General features: G+C 39.5%; 1 protein-coding gene, 1 long non-coding RNA gene and 1 pseudogene across 3 annotated transcripts; 1 reads left to right on the top strand and 2 right to left on the bottom strand.

Moving 5' to 3' along the window:
* Positions 1–3,671: 3,671 nt before the first annotated feature.
* On the bottom strand, positions 3,672–6,467 carry LOC131780037 (sodium/potassium/calcium exchanger 3 pseudogene; annotated as a pseudogene).
* A 1,105-nt stretch (positions 6,468–7,572) lies between these two features.
* LOC136283188 (uncharacterized) lies at positions 7,573–9,052 on the top strand. Of its 2 annotated transcripts, none has more exons than XR_010718615.1 (3): positions 7,573–7,875; positions 7,996–8,068; positions 8,394–9,052. It is a non-coding gene; the product is annotated as an uncharacterized lncRNA (long non-coding RNA). The 2 variants fall into 2 exon arrangements; XR_010718614.1 differs by having other exon boundaries at positions 8,258–8,412.
* A 2,591-nt stretch (positions 9,053–11,643) lies between these two features.
* Positions 11,644–14,766, bottom strand: LOC131780041 (sodium/potassium/calcium exchanger 3-like). The gene is made up of 2 exons (XM_066171540.1): positions 12,821–14,766; positions 11,644–12,790 (listed from the first exon to the last, which is right to left on the bottom strand). Exon 1 carries the CDS (start codon positions 14,662–14,664, stop codon positions 13,120–13,122), a length of 1,545 nt encoding a protein of 514 aa, XP_066027637.1. The 5' UTR covers positions 14,665–14,766; the 3' UTR covers positions 11,644–12,790; positions 12,821–13,119.

Genomic DNA, 14,766 nt, shown 5'->3' with positions numbered 1-14,766 from the left:
CGAGAATAAAACTCCACGGACCTATAGCCATGGGATACTCAGCTGATTAACGTGATGTTCAAAACAAATGAGTCCTGACGTGAAGGTCGAGCATGCTCCATCACAAGCAGCCCAGGCCCCAGCTGTAAGATGATCATGACAGTTGAACTCCGATAACTGGAACCCTCAGTAACTCGAATTCCCTACGAACTCTAAGCAAAACTGGTTTCCCTTGGATTTGCCTTAAATATTTACTGTAATTTTAACCCCTATCGCTCGAAACCCCGATAACTCGAAGCGACCTTTACTCCCCTTCAGGCATTTTTCTTTGTAAATTTACCCTCGATAACTCAAAGTCGATTTTCACTTTTGCGGTCTAATGAGCCATGACATTTTGCACCGGAAGATTAAAATTAATCACATACATATATCATGACAAATTGAACTTTGTCGGTATCATTTATCGTTTTTATGCTCTTATATTGCCTGAAATCTTACAATAAAACGTGAATAAGCATAAAACCTCTTTAATCAAGTGTTTCTGGTCTTTTTGTCCAAAATTCCTGTTGCTCGAAACCCCGATAACTCGAAGTAATTTCCCTCGGCAGTTGGAGTTACCGGGGTTCAATTGAAAAAGAGTTTGTATGGGAATGTTTACAACCGCTCTAGGAGTCGTAAACCTAGAAATGGATCACTCACTAAAATGACTCGTTGCAACAAAGTAAGCGGTCGCAAAACAAGCAATGCACTGTGAAAGAGTATGGTGAGGTATTTATTGAGAATTTTTCCGTCATCTCACAGTTGGAGCTTGAGCTGCCTGTGGCTCTACTTCCTATTTGAAAAACCATGCTTTATGTCCCGTAATTTTTCATCACTGGAAATAATGGGAAGGAAGCAACTGAGATTCACTTATTAGTTGCCATCGAGCAGTTATTTTAGCCATTCAGGACCTCTTCATATGAGCCCAGTTGACCGGGCTGGCCCGCTTACCGGGACGAATTTCGCCTTGGGTTCATCCCGGTTGGAAAAACCGAGATCTCGCTAACCGAGCCAGACCGCTCTCTCATATGAACACATCGAAAATTTTACAAAGGATTTAGAGGTAAGGCGAGATATCGGAAACCGGGCCAGCCTGGTCAACCGGGCTCATATTAAGAGGCCCTCATTCAAAACATTGCCATACGACACGAGTACACAGACACACTCGCCCTCACACACAAGGAATTCACGTGCTCATGATTCCTCCGGGCCGTTGTAACAACTTAGCATTATTACTAATATCATTAAAAATTTTTTTACAATATTAAAAACACAATGCTAAAACACTAATAAATTACTTCTAATTCCGAAATACTACTTTTACACTGTCAATAATGCCATACTTACATAAATTGCCATAGTAATTTTTAACCTCACAGGTTCAGTACATTGGATTACAAAATATAATTCACTCCGTCTTCTGAACATGCATAAACATTTTCGTGTAGCCTAAATTTTATCAGGCCGACTTACGAGTGGGAATACGTTTGCTTTACATTTTCTTAGTTTATAGATAATTGTCAGGAACAAGTAATTTCCCATTGTTTTCTCTTGATGAGTGTTAGTTCAGTTAAAACGGCCAGCTGTCACGGGTGTCCCTCGTGGTTCGCATCCGATTTCTCGATTTGTTGATGGTTTGCTTAGTGCTAGCTTTTATCGTTGTAAAGGTCGCTTCATTCAGCAAAGCTAACCAAGCCTTTGAATGAACCTCATCCCTAGTGACAAGTATTATCACCATCAAATAATTTTTCTCCTTCATTCTTACCAAGGGGCGTCGTCGTTATATTTTGAGTAGTTTAGGCGTGAGAGAATTTTGCCCTCAAACAAGAGAAACCCTGACGAAAAACCTTTGAAAACATTTGTCTCGAGTTCTCAAAACCCCGAAAAATCACTCGAGACAACACAGAAAAACGAAGCTAAGTGAACTTTATTTATCTGACTGTCACTAAGCGGATTTTGGGGATGAAATGTTACGATTTGCGAAATTTATGAAACATTTCTCGGGATCACTTGCGTCTTGCCGAGATCGACCGTTGCAAGTTACAAACGATGTAAGAGTTCAAATGACGTATCAAATAACTGACGTCACGCGGCCTCAAACCCACAGGGCTGTCTGCGTGACGCTTTTATGAATTAATCATTTGCTTTTTCTCGAGCTTGGGGCGTCTGTGTAGTAATTTGGATGATTTGTTCTGGGCACCACGGTGGTGGTGAATTGTTTATCAAAGGTCAGATTACTTATTACTTAAGACCAAGATTCGTTTATCGTGATAATTTAAGTGCTTATCGTTTGAGAAATACCGATAACAAACTAGTTCCTCCACGACCTCGAATTGATTATCCCAAGAGAAGTTTTTCGTATGGCGGAGCTCGGTTTTGCAATGACTTACCTATAGACCTAAGGCAAGCATCTTCATTAACCGATACTAAATTAAGTCGCCAAAGTTTTAAGTAATATTTTAAGTGAAAGTAAATTTTTAGTAGTAGGTAGGTAGATAGATAGATAGTCTGATATCTCAATTGACTGATGGAAATACCGCGAATAAATTAGTTATCGTATCGGTCCACCCCCCCCCCCCCAACCCTAGCCTGAGAGCAGGCGTAATTTTGGCGAGCAAGTATTTTCTTAACGAAAATTGTGGCCGCCATCTTTGGCTTTGATGGCAGCGGATGGTTAGGGAGAGAAAGAAAGGTCAAAAATAAAGAGAGGGATGGGGGTGGGGGAGTGAAGATTCTCGTCCTTTTCCCGCCCCTTTCCCCCACCGTCCGCTCTAACTCCAATTCAAACATGGCCGGTCGATAAACAATCGCAAGCTCATGACTTTACCTCGCACTAATAAGACACCTACACGCAGATTTCGGTTCCTCCCGAATAATAATAATAATAATGTGTTCCCCCAATTCTTTTACCTCCCTCCTCCCACCCCCCTTGTTCGTAAGGCCACGTATGACATAGCGCTTACTATCACGGGGATTTCCCTTTTCGATATGATGCATGGAAGACGTTTAAGGTTCCATTTCTTCAATAGTATTTCCTTCACACTACCTACGTACTGAAAAATTAGCGCCATGCGATTCGAAAGGCAGCATTTTCATACATGCAGTTTATTTTGGTGTGCTTTTAGTGATGCTTTTATTTAGGGCAAAGCCCTTAACCCTTTAACTCCCAGATCAAATTTGTAATTCTCCTTACTGTCAACCATACAATTCTTATGATATTAGTTCAGAGAAGTTAGTATTGGATCAACTTATTATCCCCAAATTGATATTTTTCTTTATTCTCATCACTTATCTGGTTGATATTGTATTAATATTGTAAGGAGAAATTCTGTTTTGGTCACTCATGGGAGTTAAAGGGTTAATAAATTTAGCGCCTTTCACCACAATACCAGCTGGGTTCTCTGATTTATGCGAAAGTAGACGATTGACCTAGCTGCTAAACTATGGAATTCCTTGCCTAATGGTCTGAGAGTTTGTGAGGATTTATTTATGAATTTAAGAGGAAAATTTTCAGTTTTGTTAATTTTGACATTTAATATCACAATCATTTATCTTTATATCTATTGTAAATTACATCATCGTTTATTTTATCCTATATTTTATTAATGTATTATTTGATAGGCATTTAAATTTTATAATCTTATTAGAATTCGTATTTTCATTGTATTTTATTACATTTAACACGAAGACATTAGCTTTTGTAACTACACTCAACTTTCGTGTTTAAATTAAGTCTATGTAGGTATGTATATGGACACGTCAGGTTCTTAGCAACATTCCTATATAATAGGATGAATGGTGCTTTCTTTTCTGAGCTAGAATACTACATTATATCACTGACGCACGAAGAACCAACGGTCAACAATGGTATCGGAAACTTCATTCTTAATGTGATTTCTCAGTAAACAGTAAATCGGTCACAAAGAGGAAATCAAAACGCACGAAAGCTAACTTAACATATCAAACTTACGCATATCACGCAATATCACGCAATCCGGGGTCAGTCAAAAACACGCTAATTTTCGAACATTTTCCTCTTTTTCGTGTATTCGATTTGAATCACTGTTTTTCTTACCTTCAGCTTATAAAACTAAAATATGTAAGATTTCTATACCATTTTATTTGAAGGCAATCATTATGATATCTCGTTCGGGATTTTTAGACTTTTGGTTGGCGATTCAGACATGTCGAAGAGAAGTTCATGCCACGTGCATGACTAGGCCTTGATTTATACATGTACTATGGGTTCATAGGCTATCATAGGCTCTCATCACTAAACTTGTTGGCAAGGATAATTGAAACTGCAATGAAAATTAGGTAAAAGAAAAGAAAAGTTACTCCAAGGCACTTGTTTAGATTCCAGTTGTTTACTTTAGTCAAAAGTGGTACCACCAGCACGGCTGCAATGAGAATGAACAATGCGTAGATCATACCGCTGTTTGGGACCTCAACATAGCCTGTGGAACCTTCAAGTAAGCTCTTCGCTAACCAAGGCAGTCCAAGACACAGCAAAATGTCAAATATATTGCTGCCTATGCAGTTGGAAACAGCCATATTGCCATTTCCTTGTCGGGCGACAATTAGGCTCGATGTAACATCTGGACCACTGCTACCTGCTGCCAGGACTGTCATGCTCATGATGACATTTGGAATACCAAGGGTGAAGCCAATGATTGACACCATCCAAACTAAAACATAGGTGAGCAATCCAATCCATGTCATGGATATAAAGAAAGAGAACAAATACCATTCCCCCCATCGTATCTTTCGGCAGTCGGGAATCGTCATGTAGAACAAACACGTGATTGGTAACTTAATAACCCACCAAGTCTTGGATATGATTCCCCGAGGCACAGAAAATGGCGAATGATGAATATGATCGACACTTTGATTACTTTCTTCGGTTTCGTTTCCTTCTCTTCTGCTCGATAGTCTAGTACTATTTTGACTATTGGTCATCAAAAGCGATGTTTTTTCATCAATTCTTTCCCCAAAATCATTGTTAATTTGCGTTTTGTATCCTGTCAATTTTTCATAGTATTTTTCTAGAGTTGTGTTGAAGTACATGACAACTACATACATCAGGTACATAGTCACCAGCACTAATGCTTCATACCAGTAAACTTTTTTGTCGTGAGAGACAACAATCAAGACTGATATGCTCAAGACGTAACAAACGCAGTCACGCAACAGAGGCCATGGCTTCAAACGCAGAACGGTGCCGGCGAACAAACCACAAATTGCCACCACGAATAGGCTATTAAATATTCCAGATCCGGCTATTGCTCCTAAGGCAATTTCGTTCTTCGTGATGAAAACACCGATTACTGAAGTGAACAATGATGGGACAGAGCCTCCAGTAGCCAAGAGAGTTGCACCGGCGACATCAGAGCTTAGGTGAAGCTTCCTGCTGAACTGTTCTAGAGAAGGAATAAAATAGCCATCGCACACCATGGCCAACGCAGTAAAGATATAAGCGGCTAAAAAAACATGAACAAAAAGTCCACCATTCTGTCGCTGGTACTGCGTCATGAAATCGTGTGGGAAGTCATCTATGGAGGGTTTGTTGTTATTTGAAGTTAAGTTCATTTTAGTTTGTTTTCCTTGGTTCTTCGAGGTTTTAGTCTTACCCAATTCAGTTTCTTAGGAGGAGCGATAAAATTTTGATTCTCTTGCCACTGAGAGGGAGGATGGAACATGGAGAGATGACGCGGAGTTCACGGAAGTTGTAAACCAGATCATGAACGGACAAAAGCAGATTAAAACCTTTCCCCTCTGATTCATTTATCAGCGAAATGCATGGGCAACTTCCACATCTAGGAAAAAAACAAACAAAAATCCTGTTGAAAAGTGTGACGAGTAAGATATTTTGGTAATAGAAGCGATGCACGTGAAGAGCATAAGGGCTTCAAGAAGTTCTAAATGGGGGGATATTCATGTCGGTTGTCGGTTAGAATTCATTACTTTGTCGGTGACTCAAGAAGTGGGGAGAAACACTCGACTACTTCTCTTGGTTCTCCCTACACTTCTTTCGTGCTCTAGCCACTTCTTGCGTGCTTTATAACAGAACAGAGCATAGTCAAGGCTTCTCTATTTGATAAAGATAACAAGAATTATATGTGGCCGTGATAGCTGAAAAACGAAGGTAATCATCAAGATTCTGCCTTGTGCAAGGTGACAACATGCTAACATATGGCCACAAAAAGACGGCAAAAATGTTTTAGGACATAACAAATTGGGAAGCAGCGCAAACTGTTTGTAATTAGTCGAACGCGGGTTTTCTTCAAGTTAGAAGGTTAATTAAGTTCCAAGCGTCCCATTCAAGGTCTCAACGATACCCAACGTTATTTCCTGTAATAAAAAATCAATTACACTAGGCGAAATACCTTGCTTACGCCGCTGTGTTTTCGGTTCTGCCCTTGATTTCATCGATATGCTCATACTTTCGTGATGTTAAAATTTTTCATGTGACTTTTGTTCGGACTCACGAGACAAGAACGATGCGCACGTGTTTATTCACATCTTGCGTGTCCGTTGTGGTTTCCGGCGTCCTCTGCTGTAGTAAGTTTCTTTTGCCATCACTGTTATTCCTGTTATAAGACAACGGACACACAAGATGTGGGTAAGTGTTTTTTGATTGATTTTTGATTTTACAAATTAGCTGATTGACATTTGATTTTAGCCTTGACTGACAGTCGATGGCGCAATCGTTTTAGAAAGTTTAGCATGAGACCAAATAACACGTTTTTCAGTTGTGAAAGAGAAAGTACTGTTCCTAGCTGACGGAGGGGGACGGGGGTGTGAGCCTGGGAGAAGAGGAGGCGGGAGGGGGCGGGAGAGGGCGGGAAGAGGGAGAAGAGGGGGCGAGAAGCGTGATCTATATGAGGGCGGGAAGTGGGAGCAGAAAGAAAGAAGGCGATAATTTGTTGTTGATTACTGGGTATCATCCAGTCAAAAACACTCATCTAGCAAAGTTTTAAAATTTCTATTTAACATCCTCCAATGCTTTAAAGAAAATGCTGGAAGCAAGAAAACGTAAATTTGTACTCGGGTTGGAAAAACAGCATTAGTTCCAGTGAGTCTGGAAATCCCTTCAATTCGACTCGGCGGAAGAAGAGGCTGTGACCTCCAGTCGGAGGACTTCAGTGTGGTTTTCCCGGCGCATGCAAGACTTCTTCTGACCTTAAAACTTTCCGCAGAGGTTTAAAGAAGATTACAACCTATCGAACAAATCTGATAATCAGCCGAACAAGAATGTTCAATCATGCTTCACTAGCACTTAAACCGAACGCTCAAAATGTAAATGATTAAACAATTGATGTGTAGTGATTTAAATCATCCTTTGGAGTCAGCTTTTTTATTCGCTCACGACAAGCTACGACTAGCTGCTTTCGTCAAAAAGGGAAAGCAAGCACAGATACAGAAGAACCTATATTAAATTACAATACCATTACATTACACAGTGGAATGAGACTTTCGTCTCTATAACGAGATGTCAGAAGCGATGGTCAAACTGTGATAACCAGATTAGTGAAAGCTAGTTTAATTAACAAAACTGACTGGTAATAACTTTCATCGGGACCCAATGATCCCCCGCCAAAACAAAGGCCAGAAATGAACAAGAATGTTAAAATTTGGCACAGTTGAAAGTTAAACCCGGGTTTCTGAGTCGGGAGGCAAAGGGGCACAAACGTATGGGAGGCGGGAGAACGTGGTACAGGAAGCGGGAGACTCTGACCCCCTGTCCCCCCACTCGCTAGCTAACCAGTAGTTTTTCTGCTGACTCGTTTCCTTCCCGTTTCGCTGACCTGTTCTGTAGTAATTTCTGACAGGATAACGGTACAGAAGTATCAAGAAGTAAGTAATTTGTTTTCTAACCAGTTTGATTTTCAGTATCGTAATTTCGTATTTTCCGCATGTAATTTCGTGAATCACTCGCTGATAGATTTCCTAAGAATTATGTATTGTCTCTTACAGATCGAATGAAATCAAAGAAACTATACGATTCCTATCCAGTCAATTACTCGATAGCCACTTTATCCCCGGACCAGTAAGTTTTAAGGATTTTACGTGTAAAATGTTCGTACTTCTAAATATTCATCGTTGTAAATCGACCATATTTCGTTCCCCTTACTATTCCTTGTAACGTGTTCGATTCTCAACGGTTCCTTTCGCAACTTAAAACCGAGTTATACAACGCGTGACGCTTTCATGAATTAATCGTTTGCTTTTTCTCGAGACGAGAGCTTGGGACGCCTGTGCTTAGATGAGTTAACATCAACAGGATTGCGTCTTCGCAAAATCCCAGCTTTCCCATCCATCGTCAGTGCTAGCAAGATCGCCTCTAATTCCCGGTAGTTTATCTAATGTCATAGACACATCCCTTCAAGGTTCTCCGTGAGAGGCATAAGCCCGGACACAGCGAAGTTCCTCCCGTCCCTGAAACGGTTTATTGCAAGACGGGGCCGACCGAAGACGCTGTACTCGGACAATAGACGAACGTTCGTCAAAGCAGCCAAGTGGCTAAAAGGGGTTCAACGAGACAAGAGAATGAAGAGATTCCTCGAGCTTCTTGAGATCCGGTGGCACTTTAACCTTCCCAGAGCACCACGGTGGGGAGGCCAATTTGAACGTCTTGTCGGTGTTTTCAAGCGGGCCTTCAACAAGTCCGTCAGAGCAGCAACGTCAAAAGTTTTAAAACATAGCTGATTGACACTGAAATATTTTTGAAAACATAATTCGCCTAGCTAAACCTCCCAAACTAAACATTATCCAACCCACCGGATCCTGGGGCGCTTGTGATGATTGCGTGGGTAATTTGTCACAAAATTCCCAGTAAACCTTAATTTGTTTAGAAAATTCCCTCTAAACCAAGGTTTATGATTCCAGCTCGTTAATTCTAGAATATGGCTCATTTCCTCAGTAAAAGGAGATAAGATCTGAAATTCTTTCAGGAATAGCAATCTTTCTTGCATATCCCTTGTCTCACTCTCTGTCGATCCGAGCGGTTAATTTTTAGGTACAAACAGGAGCCCATTACTTAAGAGATGGGCTCCTGGTACAAAATAATCGACCCGGCATGTGAAAAACCGACCATGATTTTAAAATATTTCAAAACTTCCCAATCTGTTTTCTTGATTTTAGAGTTTTGATATCCTGATGGTTGCCACGGTTTGCGAAGTCGTTTCTGACTGAGAGCTCAAAGTACACAGGTAATTCGCAAGTAAAAACAATACAAAAGTTATACGTGTACATCAGTCGTGGGTCAAGGATTTCGCAACTCTCCCTCATAGAGCAATCGACTCCCGCTGATAGTAATTACCCGGCAGACGGACAGTCGACTTAAATAGAGCATGAACACTGCAACATCAAAGTTAAACACTTTCACTTCCAGGAGTGAGTGGACCGAAAAGGATTTTCACCTTGTAATAAATCGATAAATTTTCGAATGGAGAGAAGAGAGGAACAAGTTGAGAATATTGCTTGATTCAACACCAAATTCTTGGAGCTGAGGTCATAAGAAATGTAACGCAAACAGTGTGGAGAATTTCTATTTAGAACTCGGGATTGAAAGGATTTAAGCCGCAAGGCAAACTTGTTGACAACTAAAAAATGTTTCCTGAAATGATCCTAATCACGTGAGCAATAGTAACAAACAACATGTTTGATATCGCGTGACTTAATTCCGCTGTTCCAAAGGAAGTGATAACAGCTCTTATCAACAGTCAATTAATTTCATTAACGTGAAAGGTCTCGTAGTAAAAAAGAGACATTTCCCGTGAGATTGTTTGGCAAAACATGACTTCAGAAAATATCTTTGCGATTGTTTAAAAATCATTGATTTGGTGAAGTTGCCCTTTTCTCATATTCCTGATGATAGTGATAAAAGGAACTGCTTTTGAAAAGAGAGCAAGAAGACCAAATGAGCGACGATGAGAAAGATCAGATCAATTAGTTGTATCCCATAGAAAATAACATATAGTTCAGTTTTTATGGGAATTTCCAATACTTCGGTGTGGGCTAATTTCCTCTGACTGTGATGAATTTCGCTGGGAAGGAAAAGCTTATTTTAGAGCATCTAACTTTGTTCGACCTCTCCCTGGCTGTTATCATGTGGCTTTCATAGCGTAAGTGTCACAATATAGGGTTATGGATTAGCGATATTTAGCCAAGCCGCTGTTCTCTATTTTAGTTTAAGTGGGCACTACCCCATTTGCGTATATTTCTTTCTCGCCCCTAAGCCTCCTATGTCTCGACGCTCCATGATGGAGGACATGATGAGCGATTTTCTCGTCAAAAGTTACATATTTTCTGCTGGGTTTTTTTTTATGACGCGACAAAGCATGTAATGCGTCCTAAGGTCACCCGTAAGTCGCAAACAAATAGCTAGCTCACGTTATGCACACGAGAAAAGCAGAAACGTGGCATCTTGCTACATTCTTGATACTAAGAGCGTGATAATGATCATAAGTACGTCAGACTGTTTAAGCGCAGAGTTTAGGAATCCCCGGGGGTTTCTTTCACTCAAAGCGAACGAACTTAGTCGTCTGGGGGGGGGGGGGGGGGGGGGGGGAAGGGGTAAGAAGCACTCAAAGGAGAATTGGATGAGGGTGTTGCACCATCCCTGTCCCTCTTAAGGAAAAAATAAGTTAATCTCGCTACCCAGTGTGGCGCCACGTCAGGCATTTTCAGACAAAATTTTAATTGCCTATCGACAATAATTACAGTTGACCAACCTAGCTTGCCTATTGAAAATAAAAATCTAAGGCTCAATTTTCCAACCCTAAGTGGGAAAGTGGAATTTACTAATCTGGCCAGTAAGCTCTAGTTCATGATATAATTTTCTCTATCAATAGACTTAATGTGAGCACCACATAGATATTTTAAAAAAGCTTGTCAGTCAACACCATGTCTAGTCTCCCTCGCAGCCGTTTTTGGATGTCACGCAACGTTTCCCCAAAAGAACCGTTGTTTTGAGGGAACGTTGCGTGACATTCAGAAAACGGCTGCGAGGGAGACTTATTTTTTATTTATTTTATTAAAAAATATTTAAGGAGGGAGCCCAGCTCGCCATAGCGGTTTTCAGTGAGGCCCTCAAAATTAACAATATATAAAATAAATAATCGCGTAATTAATAAGTAAAAGCATAACAGTGGGAACTATGAAATATCTAAAACATGATATAAACAGAAAATAACAAAATCGATGAACAAGAGATAATACACTAAACGATACACTTCACCTTGATAGTCTTTTGCAAGAAATTGTCTACTTATTTTTATGATAAGTTCAGTGCTAATTTAATATTGTAGTTATCTTATTTCTGTCATGAGTTTGTAATCAGTCTGACACTGATATTTTAACTAGGTAAATAATTAAGGCGGCTTATATTAAGGAATCTTGTCTTCTGTTTGAAGTTGTCCTCAAATTGACTGAAGTGACTTGTTCAATGTAATTAAATTGGAATTTGTATTAAAGTTCAAATCATCTTCTTTAGCAGGGCAACTCTGGGGCCAACGTAGGGTGGAAGGGCAATGGTTACACAGATAAGGCAATACCGAAAAAAAAAACCACCATAGTTGCCTAATGTTGTCTCAAACAATCTGTATCAAATGCAAAAAAAAAAAAAAGAAAAACACAATCTCACACAAACCAAAATTGTTCATCTGTGATGGAATATGTTATTAAAATGTTTTAATAAGTATGTATTTAAAATATCAAGTGACCGAATATCCCCCAGCTAAACTGAGTGATATCTGAGAATATCAGCCAAGTGATACTCCCCATTTTTCAAACCTTATGTCCACTATGGGTTCACAGTTTTCAAACCTTACCTCAACTACAAGCTCATGGTTTTTCCTCAAGCTTCCCTCTTGGAAAACTGTTCGCATCTTGGAACAATTAATGTTTGCGGACAAATATACATACATATTTTTACACCAAATAGAGGCTATTGTTAACATAGATATATTTATATATATATATGTGCTGTCGATATCCTCATCACTATAAGTACATTTTTCACAAAATTTCTTAATATCAAATTTTTGTTGGACAATATTCTTACAATGATGAATACATTACTGAATGAAACATTACATGTTTAAAATTCACTAAATTGCAAATTTAGAAAAAAAAATTAGTCAGAAATCAATCTCTTTTCTTAAAAAAAATTTAATAAAATCAACAATTTTATAATCTTCCCTGGTGTCCTCAAGGCTTTTTACGGGGCAATCAATCATACATGTACATATTGTGAAAACTGCCATACAGAAATCCAAATCAAACAGATTTGTAACATGTTATAAAGTTAAACCTTATGTAACAATCCTCATATGATTACTCTCACAGGCATTTTATGGTAGAAGCACTGTTTTTTCCCTAACCCTCAAACTCCCAGAAGTAATTAACATGTAACTTCTCCCAATAACATTTATACATTACCCAACAAACAAGGAATGAGAAAATTCAAACTTATTAGGCAAAAGTTGTTATCTTAGTCGAACACCAAATTCTTATAACTTATATAAAAAGAATGTGTTACACTTAGGATGGAAGATTAATAATCACATCAGGGGAGTTAAAGGGTTAACAACTTAGTTAACAGACCACCCTTAAATGATGATCATGCTACCAGAACCTGTGTATGGACTTCCTAGAAATATATATAAACTGGATCCTGTATTATTCCATTCCATGGAAATTATTCTAAAATCTTGATGGTTTGGTTTTGAAAGTAAAAACAATGAGACCATACTATACTGTGAAGGGCCTCAATGTGAAGGGCCTCAATGTGAAGGGCCTCAATGTGAAGGGTATGAATTATTTTTAAAAGGATCACGTAGAATCCAGTTGTTAACATAAAAATGTTTTGAAGGACTTTCCAATTTGAAAATCATTTCAAATATTTGGAATCTCTTTTTCTTTTTGAAGTCTCTCCACTCATCTTTTTATAATTTAACAACAAAATGTTATAATAATGAGATTTCATGTTTAACCTTTTTAAAAGAGTTTTAAAATCTATTCAGATGGTATAATCATTTTGGAAAAAGAAGTGTATAATTTTATGATATAAACACTAGACAATTGTAATTTCTATGTCTAACACGTTGGCAGGTTGTAGTTCCCAAAGAGATTAAGCTCAAAAAGGGTTGCAACTGTGATGAATAATATATATAGCAACAGAAAAGCTATTCCCACGCACTTATTCAAATACCATTTGTTTGTCACTACTAAAACTATTGTGACAAACACAGTTCCAAAGAGGGAAATTGATGTGTAAATAATGCTGCCACTTAACACAACAACATAACCTCCAGGGTCCACTGCTGTAGTCTTCAGCAACCAAGGCAGCCCAAGGCACAGTAAAATGTCAAATACATTGCTGCCTATTGTGTTTGAGACAGCCATGTCTCCATCTCCTTGACGAGCAACAATCAGGCTGGATATACCATCTGGCACACTGCTACCTGCTGCCAGGAATGTCAGGCCCATGATGACATCTGGGATACCCAGGGTGAAGCCAATGATGGACACCATCCAAACTAAAATATAGGAGAGTAGTGCAATCCATATCACTGATAAAAAGAATGAGACTAGATACCACTGTTCCCACCGCTCTTTGCGACAGTCGGGTATCGTCACGTAAAACAAACATATGGCTGGTAACGCAAGGATCCAAAGAACGCGGGCAAACAAGCCGGGAGGCACTGAAAATGGCGAATCATCATTCTCGTCAATGATCTTCACCTCTTCTTGTTCTCCAAGGGACGAGGAATCTTCCCCATATTCGTCATCTTCTTTCAGTAATGATTTTTGTTCATCTGCTTGTTTCTTGTTTCTCTCAGCATCAGTGTCCACTCTGCCCATTCCCGTCAATTTCGTGAAAGAGTTTTCAAGAGTTTTGTCAAAGTACATAATAACAACGTACAACAGGTACATAATTACTAGCACCATTGCTTCATACCAGTAGACATATTGATCGTAAGAGATCGCAATCAGTGCAACGATGCTCAAAAGATAACAAAATGAGTCACGCAACAGAGGCCAGGGTGTCAAACGCAGGACGGTGCCGGCAAACAAGCCACACATGGCCACAATAAATAAGATATTAAAAACTGCAGACCCAACTATCGTCCCAAGACCGATGTCACTCTTAGTGATAAAAACACCGATTATCGAGGTAAACAACTCAGGGGCAGAGCTTCCAGCCGCCATAAAAGTCGCACCAGCAACATCAGAGCCCATGTGAAGCTTGTTGGTGATCTGTTCCAGCGAGGGAACGAAGTAATCGTCGCATACTAAGGCCAGTGCTCCAAACATATAAATGGCCAGTAGAAAATGAATTACAACGCCTCCTTGCTTCTGTCGCTGATACTGGGTCATAAAATCGTTTGGAAAGTCGTCTATGGAGGGTTTGACGCAATTTTGTGATGATGCCGAGGTTGTTTCTGATTGCATTCTTCGAGTTGTTTCGGTTGCATCGAATTCGACGGATCGAATCTCTCGAGCGGAACCAAGGTGACCTGAATCGATTTCTTCCGTTGTAAACGATGTTATTGACTTATAAAGTAGACTTGGGTACATGAAGCAAGCGAAAAGAACTAGAATTGCAAATCGATTTAAGACGTTTTTTCCACGCTTCATTTCGACACGTAATTCGAGTGTAGAGGGAACTAGAAAATTTTACACGTCCAAACTCGTCGCCCGTGATGTAGTAACTCTCCCGAAATTCGTCAAAAGGAGGTC

Source organism: Pocillopora verrucosa, chromosome 8 (genome assembly GCF_036669915.1).
Source record: "Pocillopora verrucosa isolate sample1 chromosome 8, ASM3666991v2, whole genome shotgun sequence".
Lineage (NCBI taxonomy): Eukaryota > Metazoa > Cnidaria > Anthozoa > Scleractinia > Pocilloporidae > Pocillopora > Pocillopora verrucosa.
The sequence above is the reverse complement of the archived record's forward strand: the minus strand, read 5'-3'. Positions and strand labels throughout refer to the sequence as shown.